This window comes from Rhea pennata, chromosome 13 (genome assembly GCF_028389875.1).
Source record: "Rhea pennata isolate bPtePen1 chromosome 13, bPtePen1.pri, whole genome shotgun sequence".
NCBI lineage: Eukaryota > Metazoa > Chordata > Aves > Rheiformes > Rheidae > Rhea > Rhea pennata.
In genome coordinates this window covers 8,522,065-8,549,015 of record NC_084675.1, presented here as the reverse complement: position 1 = coordinate 8,549,015, position 26,951 = coordinate 8,522,065, and the positions used below count along the sequence as shown (strand labels likewise).

Sequence of the window (26,951 nt, the reverse complement as noted above, 5' to 3'; positions counted from 1 at the left end):
GCTGTGAAAGTTAATAAAAATATTACTCTCCCTTTTTTTTATCAAGAGTATTATTTGCTGTCAAACAGACCCAGAAAAATACTGAGATCAGCACAAAGATGCCACCTCTCATCAGGTTTCAGCCTTCATCTCAGACATTTCCATCTGTCTTTCAATCAACCTACATTCATTCTGCAAATTGTCACAATATAGTTAAATAGCTTTTTAAATTCTATTGATTGTCTGGGTAAAAGGTTCATAATGTATGAAGAGATACAAGTAAGTAGGTTTTTCTTCCTTGAACTACCAGGGGAAGAAACAGAAGCACCATTAATGCCTACAGTGGTCCTCAGAATAAAGATGCTCTGTCTTGTTGCAGGTTGGTGTGTGTGATATCTCAAAGCTTTGCCATCAAGGATTCTTCCTGACTGGGCTACGCATTCACTGCGACATAAATTCCAAAATGATCAAACAGACCACAGCGGAGAAATACTGCTTTTGCTGATGAATTCTGTGGCCTGTAATGGTAAGCAAACAACAAGCATGTGTGGATGTTTTTGATTTTTTTTTTGTTTGTTTTTTTTTGAGACTATTGATAAAAACATAGGATTATAAAGCCCACACACAGCTCAGCCTTATAATCTAAGTGAAAAGTATTTTCTCAATAGCTGCATGTAGTTCCAGGGTTGGTTTGATCCTGATCAGCATGGTAACCTTCTGTGTGGCAAGGATGAACACCTTGCTATTTTGGAAAGTGTTTTACATGCTTCAAGGCAGTAACTTTAATTTTCTAGGAAACTGACTTTTACTGTCTCCTGAAGTTTTGTTGTTACTGCCAAGTTATTTCAAGTTTTCAGTATTAACTAGTTCTGTGTGTTAATGCTGGTTAGTTGAACTCAGTATCAGCAAATTCAAAGGATAAAGCTGCTCAAGGAGAACTTAATTTAAAGGCTTCTGCTTTGTTTCAGCTGTAGCCACCTGAGACACCCATGCTTCCCATGATGAGTCAGAGCTTCTCATGGTATAGATTCCCCGTAGCCTGTTGGTGTTGAGAACAATAAAATTTGCTGCCAACCAAAATTTTGAAAATGGTATTGGTAAGATGGAACACAAGCTGATATGAGAAAATGATAGTAATTAGGAATTTGCGTTCAGCGGTTTCATTATCTTGGTAGATAACTGCAATTTGTAGTGGAATAAATTCCCATGCGATACACATGTTATCCGTGGAGCAGCGTGCTGTGCTGCTGTCCAGATCTGCTCTTCCAGTGATCCAAGAGAGCATACCCAGGCAGGTGTGGATGCCTGCTCATGAGGCAGGTGGTCTAGATTGGTGAAAAATGATGTATACAATTCCCAACCATTTTGAAGACTATATTACTGCTAAATATGACTGAAAATACAAAATTACAAATGTTTGTCTCTTATTGCTACTAATTTTATTTTTGAGTGAGTATGTATGGGATCTTTCTTAATCCCACCGTTATATTTTAGAAAATCTTTTTTAAAATAACATGCTTGTTTGATTGCTGTGGTATCCTAAAATAGGGTCTAATCGCAGAAACAGTGCTTCCCATTAGAAGCATAGGTACATCTCTTTAGTGGTGTTTTAATGCTTAACCCCCAAGGGAGGACATCCTCCTCCTTAAGAGTGTGTAGTTTTAGTTTTGTTTTTGGTTGTGAAGTGCGGATGTGGTGGTGTAACAAATATTGCGTCGTTTTCACTTTGAAAATTGGGAAACACTGAAATTCCTCTTTAAATAGTATGTAGCAGTAAGATTTTAAAAACAAGTACTTGATAGGAAGACTAGTGCTTCAAGAGTAAAATAAATCATTGGTGATTGGATTTGGTCTCTATGTATCCTTTCTGCTCGTTTCATAAACGGTAAGACGACTTTGCTCTCTGAAACTTAGCGGGCATTTTGTACCTTCACAGAACTGTTTGTACTGTAGTAGCACCCCAGATTCCCATTGCTGCAGGTACTAATGCACAGTTATGTTTCCATTGCCCATCTGTTGGCCTTGGGCTTTATTTCCAAAATGAAATTGCCTGTGAGTCTGACTGCTTCAGGAGGAATAGGAAACCAAAGAGTGGTGCAGATGTTCCGATACTGTTGAATATGCGAAAATTCAGATGGAAAGAACAGTTTTTGCCTTGGCAGCAGACACAAGAAACATTGTTATTGCATTATGGTTTACATTTGGTTATGATATTTGGTAAGATAACTTTAAAAAATGGTTGATTCCTTAATAGCAATTGATGTTGGAGCATGGCAGGGGTATGGTGCTGATTTATGCTTTGAGCAGCCTTTATGGGTCAGTTGCCAGCTACTCAGTGAAGGATTTTCAGTGTTTGTGTCTATGTTGTTGGTTCATCTGAAAAATTAGAGACTAAAAAGCCCTAAGCAGCCGATGCTGTTGTCAGGGTCAGTGCTTTGGTGTTTTCACCTGTTCAGATGTCTTTCTACAATATTTCTCTACTGTTGAAGCGAGTAGGTAGGAGAGAGAGGTTTTTATCTTTGAGTCTGATATCTGTTTACTGTTTTTAGTTGAACTGAACCTAAATAGCAATTGATTCCTAATCTCTCTCAGGGCAAGTTTTATCTTCTTCCCGCCCATAGCAGGCCCCTTATCCCTTGTCATAGTATGATTGCACCTGTTCTGTGCAAATACTCTGTTTACCCTGGAGGAGGGAAACACACATTTCCATGTGAAACTGCAACCCTCCCCCTAAATAACTAAAGAGTAATGGGAGGTAAGAGAGCAATAAGTGATGCCCATTGCACTGCTGTTCATAACAATTTTAACATCTTTTGGCATATCTAGCTGTAGTTGGGAGAGTCAAGTTACTTCCTTGAACTCTGGCTCCGTCACATCAGCAGACTGTGCTTCCTGATTGCTGTAGCGAGAGGAAAGTTGAGATGCATTAAAATACTGCTGTGCAAACGAGCAGGGAGATTTAATTCTAGATGTAATTAGGTGATCATATTGTACTTGAGAAGTTTGTTGTCAACTTAGCACTTCTTTGTTTGCCAGATGCTTATAATTCTGTATCCTGAATAATATATGAAAAAGCCTTTGAGTTTGAGTATTTCTTGAAGTAGTTAAGACTTCCTTAAAGAAATATTCCTTTCTTATTACTAATTCCAATGTAGACTTAATATTAGGTAGTATAATACATTATTTTCCTGTAAATAAATCCATTTTCTGAAAATATCAGGGAGTTTACTTTTTCTAAAAAAAATCAGAGGAATATTTTAATAGAAATTGTTTAAGCTTTCTTTCCCTCTCTCTCTTTATCTCTATTCCTATCTCAGTTGGAAACACTATATTTTCTCTCTAAATTTTTAAAGTTAAATATATTATGTTTCTTTTTTTTCGTCATTTGTTTTCTTTATTAGAAATAACTGGAAGTGTTCTGTTTTTTATATAACTAAGCTGAAGTTACACAATTGAAAAGCTATCCTGATTTCTGAGGACACTGTGTTCAGAGAGGTGAATTTCAAATAGGTCACTGAAAACTTAATAAGTGGAATATTGATTTTTGTAGTGGTAAGTTCAATTCTAAACCAACTAAAGGCAGAAAATCTATCTATAAGATGCAACAGGGCGTCTGGGAATCATGTAATAAGCACACATCTTGGGCCTGGAAAGTTACAGAGCATAGCTGAATTCCCTACTGGTGTCCTGTGTCTTTTTACACCCTGGAGTTTGCTGCTTATGAAAATCAGTATTAAAAAGGACAGTTTTTTTTTCCTGCTGAGATAGAAGGGAAGTTAGTTATAAGGCTTAGTAGATTTGTTGGTTGAACAGTGAAGTGTTTGTACAATAAACTACTTTAGAGTTGTGATAAACTCTTCTGTCTCATTCAGCTGCGACGATTTAGTTATACGGCTTCTCTTTTCTCCTTCACCAACTTAGCTGGTCTTAAGTTACAAATCTTCATCATGGTTTGCTGAGCCATTTTTGTAACGATTACTGTGTCCCATCTGTGGTATCCTCACAGCACATCTCATAATAATGCTGGTATTTAAAACAAACAAGAAAATCCAACCCTAGAAGTGATATGAATGATACTGTTTCTTAGGCTTTGGACTGATGAGAAGTGATGAGTCAATTTAGCAGCTCACTGCTCCCCTCCTTGCAGTGGACACTTCCTTCCCGTGTGTTGGGCCAGCTCTGGAGCTAATCCTGTACCTCCATGAGCTGACTTGTTCTGCTGCTCCGTGGAAAGTGACCCACCAAAAAAGCATGCTCTTATTTTCATGAATTAGTAGGCTCGGAAGAGAGTCCAGTGGGTGCCAGGGCTGGGTGTTGGGGCAGCAGGGCTGTGCAGCTGGGTCGGAGTGGGCAAGCCTGCCTACCTGCTTGCGTGGTCCCAGCTGGTCTGCTGCCTCTGGCCCATGTGAAACCACGTCTTCCATTTCACATTTTCCATTGCTATTAGTGACTGAAGAAGCTATTCTCAAATTAGCCACTACACAACTTGAATTATTCCTCTTTTAGATGATCTTTTGGAACAAGTATCATCAGAAGAAACAATCTATTGAAATAAAATGTGAATAGAAACAATTAAGTGCAAGTGCTTGCTTTGCAGAGTATTTAGCACCATCACTTTTGTGTTTCACAAAGTTTAAGTACATAATCTAGGTTATGTCATATTTAACCCCATGCCTTATTTCATTAATAATGATTGTTCTGTCAGTGCCTATTTTCTGCTTCCTGAATGTTTTTCAAATGACAGATTACTTTTTTGGTATTGATTTGGCTTTTGTAAATAAATACAATTTTGAGAGATGATGCAGTGAAGTGAGTTTGCTCACTTTTTTTTTCTTCCCTCAAAAAACAGAAAATTTTTTCTGTATTCTAGAAGGAGCTCTTCACAAATTAGACATAATTCAGGAAGGTGAAATGCCACATGAAAAACTTCAAAATATAAAGAAATTTTAGTGATGAAAGTTTTGTGAAGAAACTTACCTGCACAACTAACATTTATTGCTAATACTGGATACATCATTAAAAACACATCTGTTCTGTATTTAATATTTTTATAGGAGTAGAAAAAGCTAAGATGACTGCAGGCTAACATTTAAAACTAATTATAAAAGGAAGAAGTGTTGTCTTTAACATGAATGGTATTTCCTGTGGTGACTGCTACGAAATACATCTTAGATTGGTATCATTCATTTCCTAGACAAAATTAACTGTGGAGTCCACTATGTGCACTAGAGATTATTTTTTGCCCAAGTTTCATAATTCATGTACTAATACTGCTTGTTCAGTTGTTCTGTTTGATGTTTATAGATTGCTGCTTCTCTCAGTACCTGCTAATGGATAATTATGGTTAGTGGTAAGTCTTGTCATGGAAATTGCTGAAGTAATTTTGGAAGCAGTGTTGTCATCTGTGTGAAACATGATGGAATGGAAATCAGAACTGCACCCTGCTCATTGCTACTGCTGTATTTAAAGATAGAAGAACTGGTTCTGCTTGCTTTTGTGTTGTGGCTGTTGAGAGGAATAAGGCAATATATCTTATTCAGCTTGGGTTTTGTTTTGGGTTGTTTTAATATTTCATCACTGAAACTGATTTTTAGTAAACAGACAGCTTTAGGTGAGTAAGGCTAAGTGCTTGGCAAATAAGCGGCTATTTGGAAAGATGCATACTTCTGGAGTTATCCAGGCAGTGTTCGTGAATAGGTCAGTGGTTTCCAAAGGAAGAGCAGAGGCGCAGCGTACTCAAATCCCATTCTGGAGGGCATTAGGTTAGCCGGGAGCTAAGGGGAGGAGAAGAGGGCCATGATTATGGGCAGTCTGGGAACGGCACGTTCCGTGTTGGAGAATGGCAGGCTGAACGGAAGGTGCACGGCTTACCTGGTCCACTCCACGGTCTCAGGCTGAGCTGGCAACCAAATTGTTTGTGCTTTGTAAATACAGAGAATAAAGATGGGCCATGTCCTGAAAGCTGTTTTCTTGTTATCAGTCTGATTTTTCCTTGCGGATAGACAGTCCTTCTTCTGTTGCTCCACCTTGCGTTGTCGGGAGGGAAGAATGTGACTTGATGCCGTTGTTCAAGAGAAAAGTCCCCGAGATAAGTAATATAGGAGTGTGCTCCATGGAGGCTTTAAATAATATCCCTGTTTTCCCTCCCTTTCCAGTTGCATTGTTCCTTTTAAGCAGTTGCTGAGGAAGGAGGTACTGAAGTGTCCCCGAAGAGCAATGCAGACCAAGGGCTTTCTGCAGGGGCTGAGGTAGGGCAGGCTGGGGGCAGCAGGGCCTTTCTGCAGGAAAAAAATCTCAGCATGGTTTGAGAGGCATCTTGAGAAGCCTGGAGCTTTGCCACATTCGCCCGTTTAGTATTGTTTGAGAGAGATAAAGAGTTCGAGGCTAGAAAATGTTACAGAGCTTCAAGTGGCTTATGAAATTCAGACGTTTAATATAATTTTATTTCAAGTTAATAGAAAAATTAATGAACAGATTTTTACTTGCTGTTCAGTGCTTGCACTGATCATCTTTTCTGATTGGATTATACATGTGTAGGGCTGAATAAATCACAGGGCAGCAAAAATCGCTTCCACGTCTCAAACGTTTGCATTATTTACAGATGGTCACCTGGTCGGAGAATGAAATTTGAGGTACAAACAAAACTAGTTGTGCGGTTGCCAGCTATTAGAATGGAAAATACAGTGCTGATGCACCTTGGAAAGTAGCAATAGCTTGTTCTGGAGAATCTCCCATTTTTTAGCAAATGCGAGGAATAGGCTGTGTTCAGTAACTAGCTGTATGAAGAGCGGTAGCTGCCTGCAGCGCGACAGGAGTGCGTATTGCAGTGCGCAGTTGCGCACTGTTTGTCGTGTGGCTGGAGCAGAAGCTGAGGAGCGGCCTTGCAGCTTCGGAGGCACATGAACTGCGTTCCCGTGCCGTCGGCTGACTTCTCGTCTGCACCAAACTTTCTGCCTTGCGCTAGTGAAGGAGGAGGTCTATGTGATGCAAGTTCCCAGAGCAGTTTTCCCTTTGAACGAACTTGCTTTTTCTGTACTTACTCATCTTGAACAAACTGCAAAAGAAAGAGGCTCCTCTGACTTTCGTAACGTGACTTGGTAGTGTAGCCTGGGGTGTCGTGTTTCAGTGGAACACTCGATCTCTGCAGGCTCTGTAGTACGGTCAAGTCTATTCTGCAACTGTTGAGTCCAGGCCAACTCTTAAGAAAATGTTGTGTATTGACACAAAGCACTGCAGACAGTTTTAACTAGTCCAGGAGAACAAAAGAGCTCCAGTCCCAGCCTAATAGCCCAATCAAATGTTTGCTTTTATATTTTTTTCATAACAAAACCGTATGGCTTTTCAGTAGGAGACTTGGGAACTTAACAGTGCTTGACAATTCTTATTTAATGGGAAGGGAATCTTAGAGCAGTCAGAAACGTCCAGATTTGTGGAAGTTAAGTTGTATTTTTTGCATGCAACTGAAGGGTGGGCTGGGCATGTTTGTCCAGTACTTACCTGTATAAGTTTCTATTCCTGATTCCCAAACACAGCCTTGTTCCCAGTGGCTTGAAACAAAGCTATTTTCATTCGTGTTCTGAAAGGCGTCTTACTGTCCTTCAGGGGCCGTCCCTCTTTTGCCTGTCGCGTGTTCAGTGTTCTTTATTATATATTCATTGGGCGAATTTCTTTATTTGATGAAAGTTTTTTCATATTAACTGATATACAGCAGACTGTGGAGCTTACCTGGTTCGGACAAAACTGTTTGCTTGGTAGATGTCCTTGTAGGCTCTCGGCACCGTTTCTAATTCATGCTCCTAGGGTTGATTCTTCTACGTACTAAAGCAACCTTATTGGCAAATCATTCCTTCTCCTTCCTAACTCTTCTGGACGTGGTGGAGGCTCCTCAAGAAAAGAGACTTTTTTTCTTGAAAAACTGTTATCAGAACTCGTTGGTTTTATGGCAGTGGTTCGGGTTGAACCTCGCATGGGGGCAGGTTTAGCTCAGTTGGTTAGAGCATGGTGCTGCTAATGCCAAGGTTGTGTGTTCAATCCCTGCACGGGGCTATGCTGAGGGTTGGACTAAATGATCTCCAGAGGTCCCTTCCATCCTTACCATTCTATGATCAGAGAAAGCTTCTGGCTTGGTGTGCTCGGCACTGCTGCTTTGTGGCATGCTGCTGGCTTCTGCTGTCTGTGGCTGTTTTGAAGGTGCACATCTCTTAGTGCCAGAATGCCAAATCTCCAAGCAACAAGGAGTAGAACACCTGAAAGTGGTGCTGTGGCAAAAAAGTGCTTGTGCGATCCGCGCACGCATAACAGGAGAGTGTTAAATTGGATGATTTTACAAGTGGGTCATGATGTCTGTGTGACAGAATATTTTGATCTCTCTGTCTGCGCTCGAAGAAGGCTGTTGGAAAAATTTTGGAGAGGGAGGAAGGGCACAAAAGTGGAAGCTTGTTGCCAAATCTATTAAAGTTTCTTTAAAAGAAATGATTGACTTGTAAATCTGTTAATGGAAAGAGTGAATGCCAGTAAAGTAACAAAATTTGATTAAAGGCTATTTAAGTGCTTGTAGCGGTTTTGAAGCTGGAATACCCTGGAGTTTTTGTTAAGAAAAAACTGTGACCCAGGAGTCATTGATAATTACTTGTAGTGTGTATCAATGAAGATCAGTGAAGGAATATATAAATCTGTAAACTCACACTCCCTATTTTATTAAAAGGCATTAAATCATTTAAGAAACATGTCTCGTTGACTTTGTGCCCTGTAAAACTCTTCAATAGTACTCAGAGTTCACTCAAAGCTGATACAGTTAAGAACAGTTATATCTTTTGAATATTAGATAACTGAACTAAAGCCACATTGTAGTTCTGTAGAAGTGAGATTGTCCTTGGTATTATTTATTTATTGATATAGCAGAATAAAATTACAAGGAAAAAAATGTAGAGTCATTTTTCTTGGATTTTGAGATTAAGTAGCTGAAGACGGGATTACTTTTCCCTCCTAATGATGAACATATCACTGCTTAGCAATTAATAGTTATTTTTAGAAAATGGTTTTGGTTCTGCAAACTAGAAAAATAAAATTTGCCTCTCAAAATATCTGTCAACATGGAAATCACCCTATGACTACCTAATTTTGGCAAGCATGGTGAAGACGGACATGCATCTAAATGAAGTAATTCTGCAGTCGAATGTGTGATTTGAAAAATGAATTATGACACAATTTTAATTTTTTAATTTCTTCTCTACTTCTACTGTTTGAATGTCAGGACAGTTTTGAAAAAGTGTGTGCAACTTTGCAGGAGCCTTAGTATGCGTACGCAGACAGTATCAGTGAAAGAAGAAAACCTTCAGGTGAGATAAGGGTGGCCTTTTTGTTTTGGAGAAAAACTCGGTAATAGGAATTGGTCTGATTACAGGTGAAATTAGGTGTACCATTAAGTTCAGAAGTGAATTCTGACAGGACAAAAAATAATCGTTATCTAGACAAACATATACGTAAAACTTTTGGAAGATGTCTTTAGTTTTACTTCAACTTTCAGTATGTATGTGAGTTAATTCTGGGCATTATTGAATAAATGCAGTGCAATATATTCTTTTTGTTCTGTGATTAATCCAAATTTGTGAAATATTGTGGGCAAGAAGCTATAGTTACTTGTTTTGCTGCAAAAAATCAGTATTTTGCTCCTGTCTCCGTATTGGTGCATGTGCTTTTGCCTGCTTGGTCGCTCCTCAGTGGATAGCTGGTGTTTGGCCACATTTGCACAGGCTAAATCGTTCTGTACGGCTTCTGGAAGTGTTTTTCCTTCCCACCACTTCAGCTGCAGGGTGAGTGTGCACACATGTGCATGGTTAAATATTTTATCTTTTGAGAGTAACTAACTGGAGTCTGGCTTTTCTGTAAGTCTTTTAGTGGCTTCTTTCTCCCCAAAGCAATAACGTTGGGCACCATGGTGACGGCAGTCTAGCAGTAAAGAAGCTGTAGTCCGGTTATCAACTTCTAATAAAACTTCTCCTGAAACCTCATTTTTCATGCTTCCCTCCATCTCCCCATCCTTATTTTTTGTCTCTTGGCACTGAGTGAACTGTATTTGTGAATCTGTTGAAAAAACATTGGTTATTAGGAATTAACGTTACAGTTCATCCCTTAATTTTCGTTGTTAACAGAACGCGCCTATTGCTATGGAAACAGTATTAATGAGAGTTGAATGAAATGCGTAGAGCTAGATGTTAAGTGTCTTTTGTTTTTTAAAGATCTAGCTGAGTGAGTTTTGGCTTGGACAGCTGTATTTTCTCCTTTTTTTGTGCCCTTTTAATTAAAGCGTGAAAAGGAAAAAAAATTTTTTTAAAGAAAAGCATATTGAAGCACGACGTGTTTGGTGCCCTCCTTGCAAGGGAGAGGTTCCCGCCGGCAGGAGGAGGTGAGGCGGCGGGCGACGGCCGGCCGTCGCGGGGCAGAGCGCCGGCGAGCGGTCCTGGCCCCTGCCCCGGCGTGGCTTTCGGCAGCGTTACGTAGCGGAGGGAGCGCTGGGCTGCTGCGCCGCGAGCCACAGGGAGGTTCTGAGCACAGATAGTGAGTTTGAAGGAATGCACTTTTATTTCTTTTTCTGGGCAAAACTGTGTACACTTAACTAAATGCACTTAATGTAATGATCCTGTGTCTCTACAGAATTCATCCTGGGAAGTGAAATTGAAGCTTATGGCAAGGAGTTAGAGATTGGCAAAATAAATAAAAAAAACAAATACATATACATATATATACACCCCAAACCTCAGAACCTCCTAGCTGCACAAACGTAAGCTAATGCAGAAATTCATGTATGAAGCTGGTGATGAATAGCCCATGGTTTTGGGGAGGATATTGTATTGGCTGGATTGGAAATCTGAAGTTAATGCTCATGAGAAGTAAGAACAGCATGCGAGTCATTTGACGTGGCTGAAGACTGCAGGACCAGCAGAGGAAAGACAGACGTTTACTCTGAAGAAGCAGCTTGATCTGCATCCTACTGTGTTCACTGGGAATTGAGTGAGAAAATAATAGCCAGACGGGGATAAAATGCCAGCAAAGGGTAAATACTTCTTTAACGAGAATGACGACTGCAAGATAACAGACCCGCTCTATGAGAAGTACCGCTACACCAGCCAGCAGCACCCACTTCTGCTGTTGTTGCTCTTCATTGCAATTGCCTTCTGGACTACACTAATTATTATCTTTTTTGTCACAAATGTAAGTATATCTTTTGGTTTGTACTCTATGCTGTAAAAAAGGATGAGGAATGTGTATAACAGCACACAAAACATTTCTGCATAAATACTTCTTTTTGAGCTATTTGGTGTAATAGTTCTATTGTTGAAAGAAATCAAGTAACTGTATGTAACATCGTGTGTGTTTTGGAAGGGATGGGGAGGAGAGCAGACGGTCTTGCCAGAGGCATGCACCCTTCCTGGAAGGGATGTTGCTCCCCTCCCATGTGCTCTATGCTGAATTGTAGCTGTACTGGTAAATAAACATCTTTATTAAAGGGGTCAGGGACAGAAGAAGAACTTAAGTTAAAATGTTTTAGATTCATGTAAGATATGTGAAATAGTATGTTGACTTCTTGGTTATGGATTCCTGAGATTTTTCTTAATAGGATTTGTAGATATCTTTTTTTGGTATTAAAACACACCAGCAATCCTGTAGTATAATGGAAGATACATTGAAGGAGAACTCAGACAGGGAAGTGCAGAATCCTACCGGCATCAGGAAGATGCAACTTAGCTCTAAGTTCACTGTTGTATAGCACAATATGTTTTTCTGTTCAGAAGCAAGCCCAGTAGACAACTAGAGGAAGGAGTAGTTTTTAAAGATGTTAACATTATAAATATGTAATATGGAGACTGGTATATTCCCTTGTCTTTTAACCCTGCTTTCCAAACAGTGTTTCATGTCAAAGTCTTTAGATTTGTTGGTAAAGAGAGAACACACTCTTAATCTTGTAAATTGTACTTGTATCCCATTTAGCTTTTATTTTTAAACAGTGTGTTTAAGTACACTGTTTATACATGTGTATTACAAATCATTTTCTGTAAAACTCAGGGAAAGTTATCACTCTCCTTTCTGCCAAGCTTGGCAGAATGCATATCCTGAAATGCATTTCTTAGATAAGTTTGCACTGCAGAGCTGAAATGACCCTCCCCCCGCTCCCCCCCCCCAAAAAAAAAAAATAAAAGATGACTAGGAAATGATAACGGTGGAACTGATGTAGAGTAGATATCTATAATATCTCTATATATTTTCTCTATATGTGTGAATTTTGTTAAATATTAATGCTGCCACAGCTAGACTACTTAGCTTCAATATGTGCTAACCTGAGTTCCAATCTCAGCAGTTTCCACCACACTGTGGATGCATTTTCCGTTTTATCTGAAGGAGAAAGTTAGAATAAATGTAACACTTTTGTTTTGCTTTTGCAGGAAGCACGCAATCATCTTGCCTTCATTATTACAGTATGTACTGCTCTTGTCGTATTTGCAGTCATGTACTTGCTTTTATGTATTGGATCCTTATTTCGGAGATGGCTGACGTTATTTGGAGTTACGATTTGGATTATCTTCGTAACCATAGGATATGTATCCATTTTTGAAAAAGAAAATGATTTTCCGCCATGGGAACAGGTAGGTATTTCTTGTTTATTCATCTACTTGCATGGAACTGGTAGCTGGTGTACACGGTATATGTATATGGTGTATACACATATATGTGTATGTGTGTTCTTATTTTTTCTGAACATTTTTTAACTGCATAAATTATATGTTTCTTCAGATTTAGGTTTGTTTTTCCAAATTGTTTTTATTGGTTTATACTGTGGTCAGCTTTAGTTCATGTTCTTTACTTCAGTGAAAATACAGTGAGAAGACTGAATAACTGCAGGAAATCTGTGCAGGAATTGCATCTTCAGTTTAAAATCGAATTGCATTTTTATTTAAGCAAACTAAGTCTTGTTTATTATGAATTCGTCTTCAAGAGAATTTTTATTAATAATACTTGCTTTGTTCGTTTGTTATGTGGGTCAGTATACTGTTCCAGAAATTTATAAAGGACTCTCTAGCTGGGCGTGCCCTGGGGAGCATATTTTCAAATCAATGGGAGAGGTGAAGTGAACAATAAGAACTAATGACACATCCTGGCATAGCTGGGTGCGGCTAAAGTTCATTACTTAGTATCTCTGATCAGAAGACAGCGATTTCATGATGCCAAAAATATCATAATCTGTAGGAAACTCCTCCTAGGCTCTGATAATGTAAACAGAAGAGTTTTTTTTTTTTAATGAAATGAAAAACGACTTTTTATCTTGTAATGGCTCCTCCCTTTCCCCTCTTTATTTCAAATAAAGAAAATAGTAAATTATCTGTTAAGCAACCAAAGTCTGATTGTGTTATGATTTTGATCCAGCAACATATATTTGCAGCTGCTGTTCAGTACTTTTAAGTTAAGAAAATCTCACCTTAAAAAAAGGAAAAAAACCCTCCAAATTCAATGTTTTTAACTATAAATGAAAAAAGTAACAAAGCAAGATTTGGTTTTGTGGCTTGCAGTACTGCAAGCTAAGATCTTCCATTGTTGTCATTGGGTAATAATTTACTAACGTTGCTTTGAAGCCAAAAACTTAACAAGACCATAGGTAGGAGAGCAGAAGTGTATAGGTGAATTTCAGACTTCTATCTCAAGTTATGACTTTAAAGCTGCTATTTAAATGCAGATATGACCGTAGGCTGTCCGTATTTATACAACTATTATATAGTGTTCAAAACATTTTGTGACAGTGGCTGTATGTATTTTAGAAAACTTTTTAAAATACAATTAATCAGTAAAGATGAAGATGAGATTATTTTTGTTGGATGAAAATTTTATTTATGTGTGTATATGTGTGTATATGTATGTATGTATATATATATATATTATCACAACCAAACTAGTTATACTGGCAAAACATTTAAGCGTAGTCCAAGTCTGAGACTTCATTGGAAAGAGTGGATATATGGAACAGCAGGCGTTGAGTTGCAATGAGAAGACAGAGGTGATGCAGGAGCATTGCAGTACATTTGTTGCAATATTTGCCTTTGATCAGGATTGTCGATTTCCATAAGTACAAACTAAACACTGTAACAGAAATCTATAAATAAGTAGTTAAGTGATTGACTTTAATAGCTCCCACCTGATCCCTAGCAATTTAGTGGGCTGTTAGGCTTTTTGTAAAGTCTGTGCAGCTTAATAGGTAGTTAGTTGCAATAACCATTATTCTCTTCTGTAGGTGCTGGGATGTATTGTTTGCATTTTTGGTTCTATCATATCTGGAGTGATCTGGTGGTGATAATATTAGCATAGTATTTTGGAAAATGTGCATCACTTGATGCCAGTCAATATTGCTGTCTTGCACTGCACTATTCCTGATACATAATGTACAAAGTGCACTTTCTGCTGCAATGCACAAATTAAAGGTGAAGGGCAAGGACAACTGAACAAATTACAGGTGATGTGTCATGTTAAGCAAATGTCTTATTTACACATCTATAACTGCTAATCCTATCAGAGCTTTTAGGACTACTACTATCCTGATATTTTTAATGTTTTGAAATGTCAGTATTAATGTTTGGTCTGAAAATGAATGAGAATGCTGCTACTCTCCTTCTTGTTCTGTAGTAATTTTTGGTAGGCATCTAGTAATATGTGTCTTTTTCTTTTTTTCCTCTTTCTTTTCTTTCTTTTTTTTCTTTCTTTCCAAAGGTGCCATTCTTTCTATTCCTAATCTTCACAGTTTATACCATGCTTCCCTTTGGGATGAGAGATGCTGTCATAATTAGCTGTCTTTCTGCTGTCTCCCATATTATTATTCTAAGTATTGTCGTACCCAAGAATTCTCAGAAAGAAAAGGAATCTGTACTCTTTCAGGTAAGCAGTTACTACTTGGTTAAGTAATACTCCGGTCGTATTGCCATTTGATACTGGCAAAGCGTCGTGTTCTGCTGGTTTCCAAACTTCTACACCATTTAGGGATTTAGAGTGTGGGCCCACAACTGATTTGCATACTTTTACTGAAGACACAATCATTTTCCTCTGTAATATGTTCTAGTCTTCTGACTTAAGCAGAAGAAGCAGAATGGTTTTGTTAACTAGGTAATGAGATACAGGACAAATTTTGTTGCAGTCTTACTTCCCAGGCTGCGCTGTTTCAGGTGGATCCTATCTCGCTCCACCTGGCACTGTCTACTTCCCTCAGGTGCAGGGTGGATCAAAAGCGCCAGCAATGCCCTGGGAGCCCTGCTGCCTCCTTTCAGGGCTCCTGCTGAACAGCAGCGTCCAGAGGAACGCCCCAGCTCCCCGTTTCAACATCTCGTGCAGGCGTTCGGCAGAAGCCCGCACAATGTGCTGATGCGTCGGTTTGTAGACTGGATTCTACCTGAATCCAGCACACCTGTCCACAAATAAAAATGTTAAGTGATATTGCAGGGTTTTCTGCCTTTTAATGTGCTACTGTGTGTCCTTGTGGGAATGCCCATGTCAGTGTAAGTTAGCTTATATTCCTCACGTGCTAATTCCTGGCTAGTGGAGCACTGTGATTTGTATGTGTGAGAGAGAGAGGGTAAGGGAAAAATTGTAAGAGGTACTGGGACTGTTTTAAGGGACTAGTCAATATATCAGTGAAATATCTGTGGCTGTTTTGCAGTACATAAATTTTTTTCTTCTTGTGCAGTTACTTGCCAATGCTGTCATTTTCCTTTGTGGTAACTTGATGGGTGCATTTCACAAACGCCAAATGCAGGTTGCTTCATGGGATTTGTATAGATACACGTTAAAGTGCATTCAGGTCCGAATGAAGCTGAAGATCGAAAAGAGACAACAAGTGAGTGAAATAATTCATTTTATGAGTTGCTTGTTTCTGTTTATAAAGTCTATGTAATTTTATAAAGTTTGTGATTAATGCATGTTGAAGGGCTTAGCCCAATCTCTGTTACGCTGGTATCCAAAAAGAAGAAAAAAGAAAAAAAGAAAAAAAAAAGTTGTGCCATTTGCAACAAAAGAAGGAAGTTAAAGGGAGGAAGCTATTCTGTGCAGGGCTTGTCTATACAAAAAAAAAAAGTATTTGCAACAGGAATATGATTGGCAGTTATTTAAGTTATATTTTTGCCTAATATAAAAAAATTACTAGGATTAAGCTAATGTAACTTAAAAGAAAGTGTCCATAATGCCCTGAGAAGTATTTTGAGACATGCTTCCCTTGGTCCTGTTTTGTTTGAAATTCTCCAGTATTCAATCTCCTAATGCAAAAATGCTAGAAGGGGGAGGTGATGTCTTTATTTCAGCAGCAGTCTCAAACCAAACTGCTGTGTGTTCTAGTGCAGTCAATACTTGACACCCAGGAGCTGCCCCTTCCCACCGCGATCTCAAGAGATTTCATTTTGGTGGCAGGCACTAACTAGCTGAGCCCTAGTTAAGGTGCCTGGTCATGCCTGTGGGCTGCTGCAAAAGGGGAAAAATGGGACTGAGAAGCAATCGGGTTCTACTTGGTTGCAGAGTCTGTTCAGGTTTTGGTGCCTGTGCTGTCTGAAGAAGTGCCTGCTTGCAGCTCTCCCATGCCATGTTTCCTCTGCTGTGCTGTGCTGTGTCTCTGGGGCGGCAGAGCTCTTCGTGGGTTAAAGTAACCTTCTCCCCTGCCCCTTCGTCTTCTGCCCGGCAACTTGGTAGGGTCTTACCTGAAGAACTGGCTTTGCAGGCGAAGCCAGTGTAGCGCGTAGTCTACTGAACAGCCAAACAGTGTGAGTGGTTTTCCAAGAGTCTTTATTCTCACTCCATTCAAACGACTTTATTTCAGTGGCATTAGTTGTCCTGATTCATTTAAGCAGTAGCGGCATGTTGTCAGCAATTTTGTAGCTGTTGCTGTTTTTCAGTATTAGAAATTCTTAGCTATTTATTCCAGCATTTGAGAATTCAAGTGGTTTTAATACTGCACAGATCATTAGTTACAGAATATAAGTTTTTGTCAGAAAATATTAGCATAATACTGAGGAAGACAGATGGGTGAAAAAGTAAATTTTCATTCATACAAAATTGTGGTAATACTGTTTTTCAACCCCTCCCCTCCCCCCCCCCCCATGGTAATAGAGAATTGTGGCATTTGTGTCATAAGGAACAAAAAGAGAATGAAAATGTCTGACATCCATACTTAGTTGAAAAATCAGTGTTTTTGATTTTGAGAACAGAAACAGAAAAAGCCTGTTTTGGAAAACTCAACGTGTAACTTAAAAGTTGTTTGAATAAAGAGGTTTTATTTTTTTAATTCCTTCTTACAGTTGCTAAAATCCTGCCATTTTAAATTAAGAATTTACAATTTTTCCCCTTCCTTTTAGGAAAATTTGCTTTTGTCCATACTGCCAGCTCATATATCCATGGAAATGAAACTAGCAATCATAGAGCGACTAAAGGAAACCAATGATAATAGACAAACGCATGACAACAATTTCCACAGCCTATATGTAAAAAGGCACCAAAATGTTAGGTAAGTGCAGAAGCTTTAGATCTCATTGTATTACTGCAAGTTGATAATTTCTAACAGTGTATATTGTGGAGAAGTTGAAATTTGGAGGTAGATTTACAGGCTGTAGTGAAACTTTTTTCCCTGTTGTTTGATGGTAGAAAGCAGCTCATGAGTTCAGGATACTAAAACTAGTTGGAATATAAAAGCCCTTTTTTCTGGAGTTATTTTCAAAAGAGAAGGATGCTTCCTATTAAATACGCTTTAGTATTTAAGCTGACTGTGGAGTAGAGGTATTTTCCTATATCAGTTATGCTGTTTTTTGCCTTTTGTTCCTGTCTAGCATTCTCTATGCAGACATTGTAGGATTTACGCGCCTTGCCAGTGACTGCTCTCCTAAGGAATTGGTAGTGATGCTGAATGAACTTTTTGGGAAGTTTGATCAGATTGCTAAGGTAGGTGTTGAAGTTCGTTGCCCAAGCAGGGATAAACACCACCATTGAGAAACAGCCAGCCTTTTCTGCAAGACAGAGGGCAGTTGGGGTTAGTGCTGGTGAGGACAAGGAGGAAGGACTGCTTTGGCTTTGAAGTTGCTAGCAAAATCTTATAAAACAAAATTAGAAAAAAAAGGAATTTTGCAAATTGTCACTATAACTCTGAGTCTGGAGGTGTCTCTCTTTGTTTTGCAGGGAATCTGATGGAAATAAATGATGGGACTGTAATTGGTGCTGGATAGGAGCTCTGCTGCATTCAGCTAACATTTGCTGTTTGCTCTACAAACTCTCAAGCATGTATTTAAATATATGAACTCTGTCATATTGCATCAGAGCAAAGTGTTTTTTAGCTCACGAGTAATGACAACTCCTGGATACTTACAGGAAGGTGTAAGAACAGGACGCGGATAAAATGGTCCTTATTATGATATAGCTTCACTACTGACCCTTCAGGTTGTCAGTTGTTCTTACATCCAGATGCTGCCTGAGGTTAATTTTTGCAGTTTTGGAGTTGTTATCACACACTCAGTTTTTGAATTCTGAGATTTCAGGGATTGTATTATATAGTAAAGTTTTGCATGATTCACTCTACAATGTTTCCCGTTTTTCTCTAAAAATGACAATAGTCTGACTGTGTGTTCTGTCATATCCATTGATTTTTTTTCTAACATCAATACTATGAGGCAAGTTTAGCTTTAGGAGTGTAGAGCTGCATTGTGTTGCATCCTATAAGACATTAAAAAAACCCCTAAATTCTGGTTTTAGATATTTATCATTGGTGAGCACAAGGAGAGACTGATAGCTACCTTCCAAAATTCCTTGTGCTTTGAAGACCTTGATTGGATTTGATAATTTGATATTGGTTATGCTGTTTGCAAATAATTGATGCCTAGATAGAAAATTTAATGGACTTGGAAAATCATGTTTTTTTGTGAAACTCTAAAAAGTCTTCATAAATAAATGGGGAAAACTATAAAATTATTCATGTAGTAGAGGTATTGAGAAAGCAGTTTTGCCTGCTTTCTCCTTTGTGGATGTGGCCAAATCTTAAATATTATTACATTACTTGTTAAAATCCTGGCTAAAATCTTAGTTTACCTTTTTGACTAGTAAGTGACATTGCTAATCTTTATACAGTATTACTGTGAACTGAGTTGTTACTAAAACTCTGCAAGTACCAGAAAATAAAAGGGTTGTACTAACCATATTGCAACTGTATTGCTGTAGAGCAGCTATTAAGAATGCATAGGATGACATGATTATTACTCCAGTTACCACCAGCTTTTTATGCTACAGTGGAAGTTGAGATTAAAATAGAAGTCACGTGAAAGGAGAAATTTGGGCATTGTTTGCAGCTATTCCTTGGGTATAGAAATATAATAAGCTTCAAATTTTGACTTTTTTCTGTTCTTGATTTCTCACTCCTGTCCACAAATTACACTATTTTAAAAATGTTTGTGTTTAGTGACTCAAGGTCTTTTGCAACTCTATGGTTGAGCCGTGAGAAGAGATTCCTACTTTCTGTGCTATTTTTATTGAGTAATCTCAGTCGTCTTTTCTGTAGCATGGGAGTGCTGGCGGCTGTGAAACGCCTGACGAGTCGCGGGCCGACCTGGGTGTCGAGCCAGTGTCTGTGGGCGCCGAGGCAAAGCTCCTCTCCGACGCTGAAGCGGGGAGGGCGCCGGGCGTTTGCCTTGCTCGCTGCCGTGCTCGCAGCATGCTGGACGGCATCCAGTGTTGGAGAGTGATGGATGTGGCTCTGGCTGATGAGTGAGAACAGCTTAGTTTGAATTGTCGCTGATTTGAGCTGTCTGCAAATTCGGGTGTTTGGGGATTAATGGAAGGAAGATGAGCAGAGCTGTTCCAGCGGTGGGGCTGGCTGGGCGGCAGGAGAGGTCAGCTGTCCCAAATGAAGCCATCTACTCATCAGCCAGGCACTAGGCAGCTTCACAGGCAGAATTAGCCTTGGCCATCTTGCAACATTTGTAGTGAAAATTCTTACATAATGTCTTCACAAAAGACAGCATGACGAGGTCTTTGTTCTGCCCCTTTTCTCTCCCCAGCCAGGGATGGGCATCAGGGTCCTCTGTTGCAAGGTTAGGAGAAAGTTTGCTGCTACCAAGCAGTGTTGCTGCTTCTGTGATTTAGCCGCTGGCAGTAACAAAACTGTCCTGTGGGCTGGCTTCCTCTTCAGTCATTTAAAAAACATTTCCCTCTGTAAAAGCTACCAGTTTGGCTATCTCAGTTCCTAATTTTTCCCTAAATTCTTTGCAGGTTTTTCTGACAATGCTATTTGTGAGACTAAATAAACAAAATGTTTTCCTTTTACTCAATTTTGCTTTATTAGATTGTTAATAAACTAAAGAGCAAGATGAAAAGATAGATAAGTAGAGTGCATGCTCAAATTCTGTGGCAGTTCTTCACTACTATAATTTTATTTAAGATTTCTCAATTGCAAACAGTTCCAATAATAAAGTCAGAAGTCTGTAAACCGATTTTCTCAGAAATGCTTATAGCGATCATTTCTACTGCCTTCTAGTCAGCAGTGTCCATGCATTTTGATGTCGGAAAAGAGAAGTAGGTTTTGCTTCAGACATGTTACACGAGGCCCAACTTCCTCAAACTGACATAGAGAACTCCTAGTTTTTGGGTCATCAGCTTATTTTCAGTTCATTTTTTCCTGTTGAATATGTTTACCATTATTTCACAGGAGAATGAATGCATGAGAATAAAAATTCTGGGAGACTGTTACTACTGTGTCTCAGGCCTACCTGTATCCTTACCTGTTCACGCCAGGAACTGTGTTAAAATGGGACTTGATATGTGTGAAGCAATAAAGTAAGTACAGCAGCAAAAGGCTTTAAAAAGTATAGAGGCTATGAGGATATTGAATGAAGTCAATCTTAGAGGATGTTTAAAATATATTTATTAGCTGTAGTTTATGTATGGATTGGGTCATAATAGTTTTAGTCTCTTGTCTTTGCACTAAGTATAATTCGTATATATTAATTCATAATAAGCCTCTAGACCTTACAGAAGAGAAAAACAAATGTGTAAGTTGATAGGCATGTTTATATTCACTGATATATAGTTTAGTGTAAGTACATAAAGCTAAATATTGTATTAATCCTCAAATTATATATAGTAGTATTTAAAATAATAGTTATAGGCTGTATCTTTTTTTCTGCATAAATCTAGAGTAATTATTTGGCAGAAAGCTAAATCACTTATTCCGGACCAGTATATGCCAATGACATTTATTTATTTATTTTTGTTACAGCTGGTCTGAAACTTTCCAGCAAAACAGAGTTTTATTGGCAAATGCCAACTCTTTGATATGCAATAAGACAATACTGTTATGTTGATATTAAGAACAATAATGTTAGCTAGGTCTTTATAATATTGTCATGGGATTTTTGCCTTCAAACTTAGTTATCTTTTACACAAGTAGAAAGAGCATGTATTTAACAATGTTTAACAAAGTTATTTGTGGGAACAGCTTAATATGTAAATATCAAGAAGCAACTTGATTTATATGTGAAATACATTTAGGATTTTGTTGTAGTTCTCCACTTTTGAATTTTTTAGCTTAAAATGGAAAATATGGCACACTTCTGAGATTTTCAGAACTGTTGACTGACCTTAGCTTGGTTTCACTGAGAGCAGTATTTGACATGCACTTAGAGTTTTTGAAAGTTTCCCTCAAAATGATTTATTTTCAGAATGAAAATTTTAATCCGCTTGGAAGATTAGTACAAAAGCAGTAAAACTGAGAACGTAAGAGTAAAACAGAATGGTGGTGATTCGTGTAAGGCAGCTGGCTTACGCTGTGATGCCCTTGCTCTTGCCCAGGCAGGTGAGAGAGGCCACGGGAGTGGACATCAACATGCGGGTTGGCATCCATTCTGGCAACGTGCTCTGTGGCGTGATCGGCCTCCGGAAGTGGCAGTACGACGTCTGGTCTCATGACGTTTCCTTGGCTAATCGCATGGAGTCTGCAGGAGTGCCTGGGTAAGGCTCTCGCCGTCACTGCTGATTCACTCTGTCTTCGTAGCTTTCTGGTCGTGGCTCAGGAGACTGGAATTTGTAACAGTGCCATTACGCAGATCGTAAAATGGGATGATGAACGTAGGAAAAAATGCGTACTACGGCTGTAAAACGTCAGCGTTTTCTTTCTCGGTTAACTGTAAAATTCTAATCTTGGACGAGTGACTGCTTGACTCTCCCTTCGTTTGAGAAAATTACATGCGTTCAGCAGTGCGTTATTGTGTTGACTTGTTTGGTTCATGTTGTGCATAGGGATAATACTTTATTTGTGAGTTTAGATAAAGAGTAGATAATGCTATTTATGTAGCCACCGCACGGCTACATATTTGCATCGGTCATGCTTCCTTTATATTAGCTGTATATTCAAAAGATGCAGCCTGATGAGGGGTGTCCAAGCAACAGGAGCTCTGAGGTGCTGGTGGCTGTGGGTTCGCTCTGCGTCGCGTTTGTCGTCAGTGCGCAGGAAGGGAGGCAAGGACGCGCAGGAGCGGAAGCAAAGCAGTGACGTAACGCGCCATATGGCGCTCAGCGGGCCGGGGGAGGGACGGGCTTGGGACCGATGTTCCTGCTCTTTCTGAAGATTCCTGTTGAAAAGGACACAAAATGTCAACATCTTTAAAAAAAATACTAGCATTTTGTACTTTCAGTGTTTAGCAGTGCATACTGTTTTTCTCTGTTTTCAGAACAGAACTCAGAATTCAGCTAAGAAAACTTTTTTTTTTTGGTAGTCTACGCCAAAAAAGACACACAACTTTTCCTTAGTCTACACCAAAAAAGATACTTATAAAACTTCTCCTTTTCCATTCCCAAATGATACTATAATTTGTAGGGCTTTGGTAATTTATGCAAATTCTAACCTTTATAGTATTTATCTGGGTGTATATTTGCTATTTAAAAGCATTAAGCATTAAAGTCCTGGTTTATCTTGCAAACTGATTCAAAATAGTGACATTTTAGGCTTCCTTGTTATTTGTGTGCCTCAGCCAGCTTTTAGGTAAGTTCCTTTAATTTTAAAATGAATTTCTGCAAAGTAGTAAGGGGGTATGAATATGAAACTGTTTGCTCGCATTGACTGAAACATACTTGAATAATCGGAGTATGCTTCACAGTTTCAGTACTGTCCATGCTGAGTGTTTTAGTAGTGTTGACTCTGCATGGGTTAAACGAGAACAAGGAGTTGTAAAGTTTCATTTGTTGGTAAAGTAAACACTGTGACTGAATGTGGCAAGAAAATACATTTTTCTTAGTCACTTTTAGGATCATTGCTTCATCTTAAAAACTTTGATTATTCCATTACGTTCTTGGTGCTTACGTTTGATTATCTGTTAAAGGTTAAAGCTATTTTAGATGGGTTTGCTGATTCTGAAACCTTATACTGTAATGTTTATTATATCTATACATTTATTATAGCAAGAGGAAACCTTCTGTTCCTGGAATATGGAGCCTCATAGAGGGGAAAGACTTCTATCTGATATGTGTCACCCCTAGAAGAAGGGTCTGTTTGGGTGCCCCCAGTTCTCAGTGTTCAGTAGCCCTGATCCTGCAGAAGTTAGGGGAAGGTTTCCATCATTGGGAACAGCCTGAGGTTTTCCAAAATGCTGAGTTGGCCAGATGATAGCCTGAGGTTTTCCAAATGCTGAGTTGGCCATTAAAATATGAAGTATATCTGGTTTGGACTTCTGTGAATGACGGCAGTCCAAAGACTGTCAGAAGGATGCAGGAAAACCTGTGGGTTTTTAAATATTTTATTTCCATTGACTGAATGTTCTTATTCTTTCTATTCCTCTTTCCAACTTAAAATTTGCATTAATAACAATGTAGTGCAGTGGTAGAGTGGAAAGCTTAACACTTAAACACTCTTCCTTCCCTCCCCCCCCCCCCAAAAATAAAAAAAAAAAAGCACCTTTGTGGCCGTTTCTCTCCAGTACGTATATGCCTGAAAGGCTGGCACGTGTTACTCAGGCCTGTTGGAATACAGGAGTCAGTGCAGCACGTTAGCTGTTCCGCACTAGCGAAGCGTGTTCCTGCGTGTTAAAGCTTGCCTTTATGAGCAGCAGCTGTAGCAGCCGCTGTTATGTGCTGATGCTGGAATCCAGCGAGCGTTAGTTACTGTTGACAGGTCATCAGCACAGCAATGCACATGGAAAGTGGTAGTTTGCAGTAAGGTCTTTAAACTGCGGTAGTGTGTGATTTGGGGCTGTGGGGAGAGGAAGCTCCATAAGGCGGACGCCAAACTGAAGTCCTGCCTTTTGGTGCAGAAACGCAGAAAACTTGCTGCGGTAGGTGATGATGTTTTAAGGCTCAGTTAATGCATATAGCACCCAGAATACCTCAACCCCTGTGGGGCAGAAAGGATGCTTTAGAGCAAGTTACAAAATGGGGCTAGAAGGTTTGTCTGGGCTTGCAAAACTGCTTGATCAAGGTAACAATTACAAAAAAATACTCTTTTGAGACAGTTGCCAGTAGACAAATATAAACATGCATCTTCTCAGTTCAAAACTCTCTTACCTTCTTGCTTGCAAAAAAAATTTTTTTTTTTTTCTGCCTTGTAGGAAGCCACAGCCAGTGATCCCTGGATCTTGGCTAGCTTATCTTCATGTGAACCTTTTTGAAGGTTAAAGAAATAGAGAAGGGACAGTGATCCCCTTTCTTTCCGTCTTTAGGCAGGAATGCTGCACCCTGACAGCTTCCCTTCTAGAAATGGTCTGTCCCCAGCTCGGTGCCAAATGTTTGCACGGCTGTGCCAAAACCATTCCCCAATGAAAAATGAGAAAAGCTGTGGGGAAAATCAACTGGAAAGTAAAATATAAGAACAAAGAATAATTATTTCAAATCTTACTGAGAAACTGTATGGAAATATGTTACTCAAAACATAATGGAAATATGTGATTCAGATTAGTTAACTAAAATGATAATGTTCAAGGGAAAGTGTGCATAGATACAAAAAAAATCAACTGCTTCTGTTCAAAGTGTTGTGCTGCTGTTGCTGTGTTACGCTGTTCTCTGATTGTTTCAGTCAGAAAAGACAGGCTTTCAGAATTATCCCTTTCCAACTGTTTTTTTTGAATTTTCTGTCACCCTTGTTCTCCACTCCTCATGCATTTCTAGCACTGGATTATTCTCTTTAGATATTCTCGTTTCTGTTTTGTACGTGAGCTTTCCTGCAGCTCTTTTCATCTGAAACATCCTGCCTGTGAATCTTTCTCTTTGTCCATCATCAAATCTCCTTTGATCATATTTTTTTATTTTTTCCTATTTTAATTCCTTGGCTATATTTTGCTTTAATTTTATACTAGTGTTATTCTAGGAATCGGTTTTGGCATACTTAGTATGAAAGATGAATAACAAAAAAACTGCAGTAATGGGTTGCTAATATGATTTTAAATACTGGCAAGATTTTAGAGTTGGCTGCCAAAGCACAAGATGGCTGAAAAGCACAAGAATGTCAGCAGTAGCCATTGAAATGTAAATGAAATGCTTAATCTGACCTTTCTGTACATGTTTGGATCTTCTGTTCTTTTTTCCCTTCTCAGTCGTGTACACATCACTGAAGCAACATTAAATCACCTAGGCAAAGCTTATGAAGTAGAAGAAGGGAATGGACACCTGAGGGATCCTTACCTTGAATCCATGAACATCAAAACCTACTTGGTGATTGATCCAAGGGTATGTAAATGGTTTTCAAAAGTATGTGTGGATGTGTGTATTTTATTTTGTATTATATACACACACACACATACACACACACACACACACACACACACACACACACACACACATTCCTACATAAGTACATACGTATCTGTGGCTCACGCATTTATTTTCAGTTCAGAATCTTAATTAAAACGTGAGGTGAGTTGTCTGGTTAGCATAAATTTGGGCCGTCTGAATCTGAGAGCACATGCCGCTGTTCAGTTTGTCTATTAGCTTGAAGACAACAAATGTTAAACTGAAACCTCTTATGTGGTCCACACAAAGACAAATTTACATTTGCCTATGCATTTACTTGAACTGGGCAACTCATACAAAACAGGTCAAAAGTGAGCTTCTAGAGCAGAAGACATGGGGATGTGTGGATCTAAGGACATACAATTCACTTTCTTTTTTAGCTCTTAGTCCATGTTGTACAGCCATCCCATTGGGATTAATGCAGTCTCTGGTTGTAGAATAGTTGGGAACTAACTACTGCAATTTGACAAACCAAGTGGATCAGAATGGCAAATCCAGTATCTGTAGTGTAGGTATAAATGTACAGACACAAGTCTGGTGATAGCTACCACTAAGGCTCAAGTACATGCTGCTAAGTGGTTTATCTTGTGGAAGGTGTGCTTGTGGAAGGATGAAATCGTAAAAGAACATCTGGACTGTGTGCCACTTTCAGAGAAACTGTTCTGTGTAAAATAGAATCTGACAATTCCTTCCTCACTATTTTAGATGTGAGGTTCACCTTCTTTTCAAGATATAAAATTGTTAATTGTTGGTTGCCCCTTTAGAGAACTGCAGACACCTGGAGCATTGCTATTTTGTATTGGCTTCTGGTTGACAAGTAAGATATTTCAGAAGAGAAGAAAAACTGGATCTTTATAGGAAGGAACAATGTAGAGCCATTTTTGTACAGCAAAACTTCAAAATCTTACCTGTTTTCATGCTTAAGGTACTCAACGCAGCAAAATCCCCTACATGTAAACTGCATATGTTCTTAGAATGATGATCTGTCTCTGTTAAATGGTCTTTGCTCACCTGAAAGATGCCTGTAAAATGTTAGAAAATAACTACCCATTGATGTATGAATTTATTTGGGTGGTTTTAGCTTCCTTTAGACTCTCAATGGTATTGCTGCATGAGTATTGCCTGACTGTTCACTTCTGACACAGATATAATCTAACATTGAGTCCATGATTTGCAAGACCTTCTGCTAATGACTGTTTTGATAC

General features: G+C 38.9%; 1 protein-coding gene across 1 annotated transcript in view; it reads left to right on the top strand.

Annotated features, from left to right (window-relative positions):
• The first annotated feature begins 431 nt into the window (after positions 1-431).
• The window catches only part of ADCY7 (adenylate cyclase 7), a 45,982-nt gene continuing 19,462 nt past the window's right edge, over positions 432-26,951 (top strand). The window contains exons 1-10 of the mRNA XM_062586542.1: positions 432-505; positions 10,633-11,190; positions 12,420-12,620; positions 14,731-14,895; positions 15,698-15,847; positions 17,352-17,500; positions 17,820-17,931; positions 20,681-20,808; positions 21,823-21,981; positions 25,551-25,683. Of these exons, the coding sequence (XP_062442526.1) occupies positions 11,020-11,190; positions 12,420-12,620; positions 14,731-14,895; positions 15,698-15,847; positions 17,352-17,500; positions 17,820-17,931; positions 20,681-20,808; positions 21,823-21,981; positions 25,551-25,683 (1,368 nt within the window). The 5' untranslated portion in view covers positions 432-505; positions 10,633-11,019. The remainder of the gene's footprint in view (positions 506-10,632; positions 11,191-12,419; positions 12,621-14,730; positions 14,896-15,697; positions 15,848-17,351; positions 17,501-17,819; positions 17,932-20,680; positions 20,809-21,822; positions 21,982-25,550; positions 25,684-26,951) is intronic.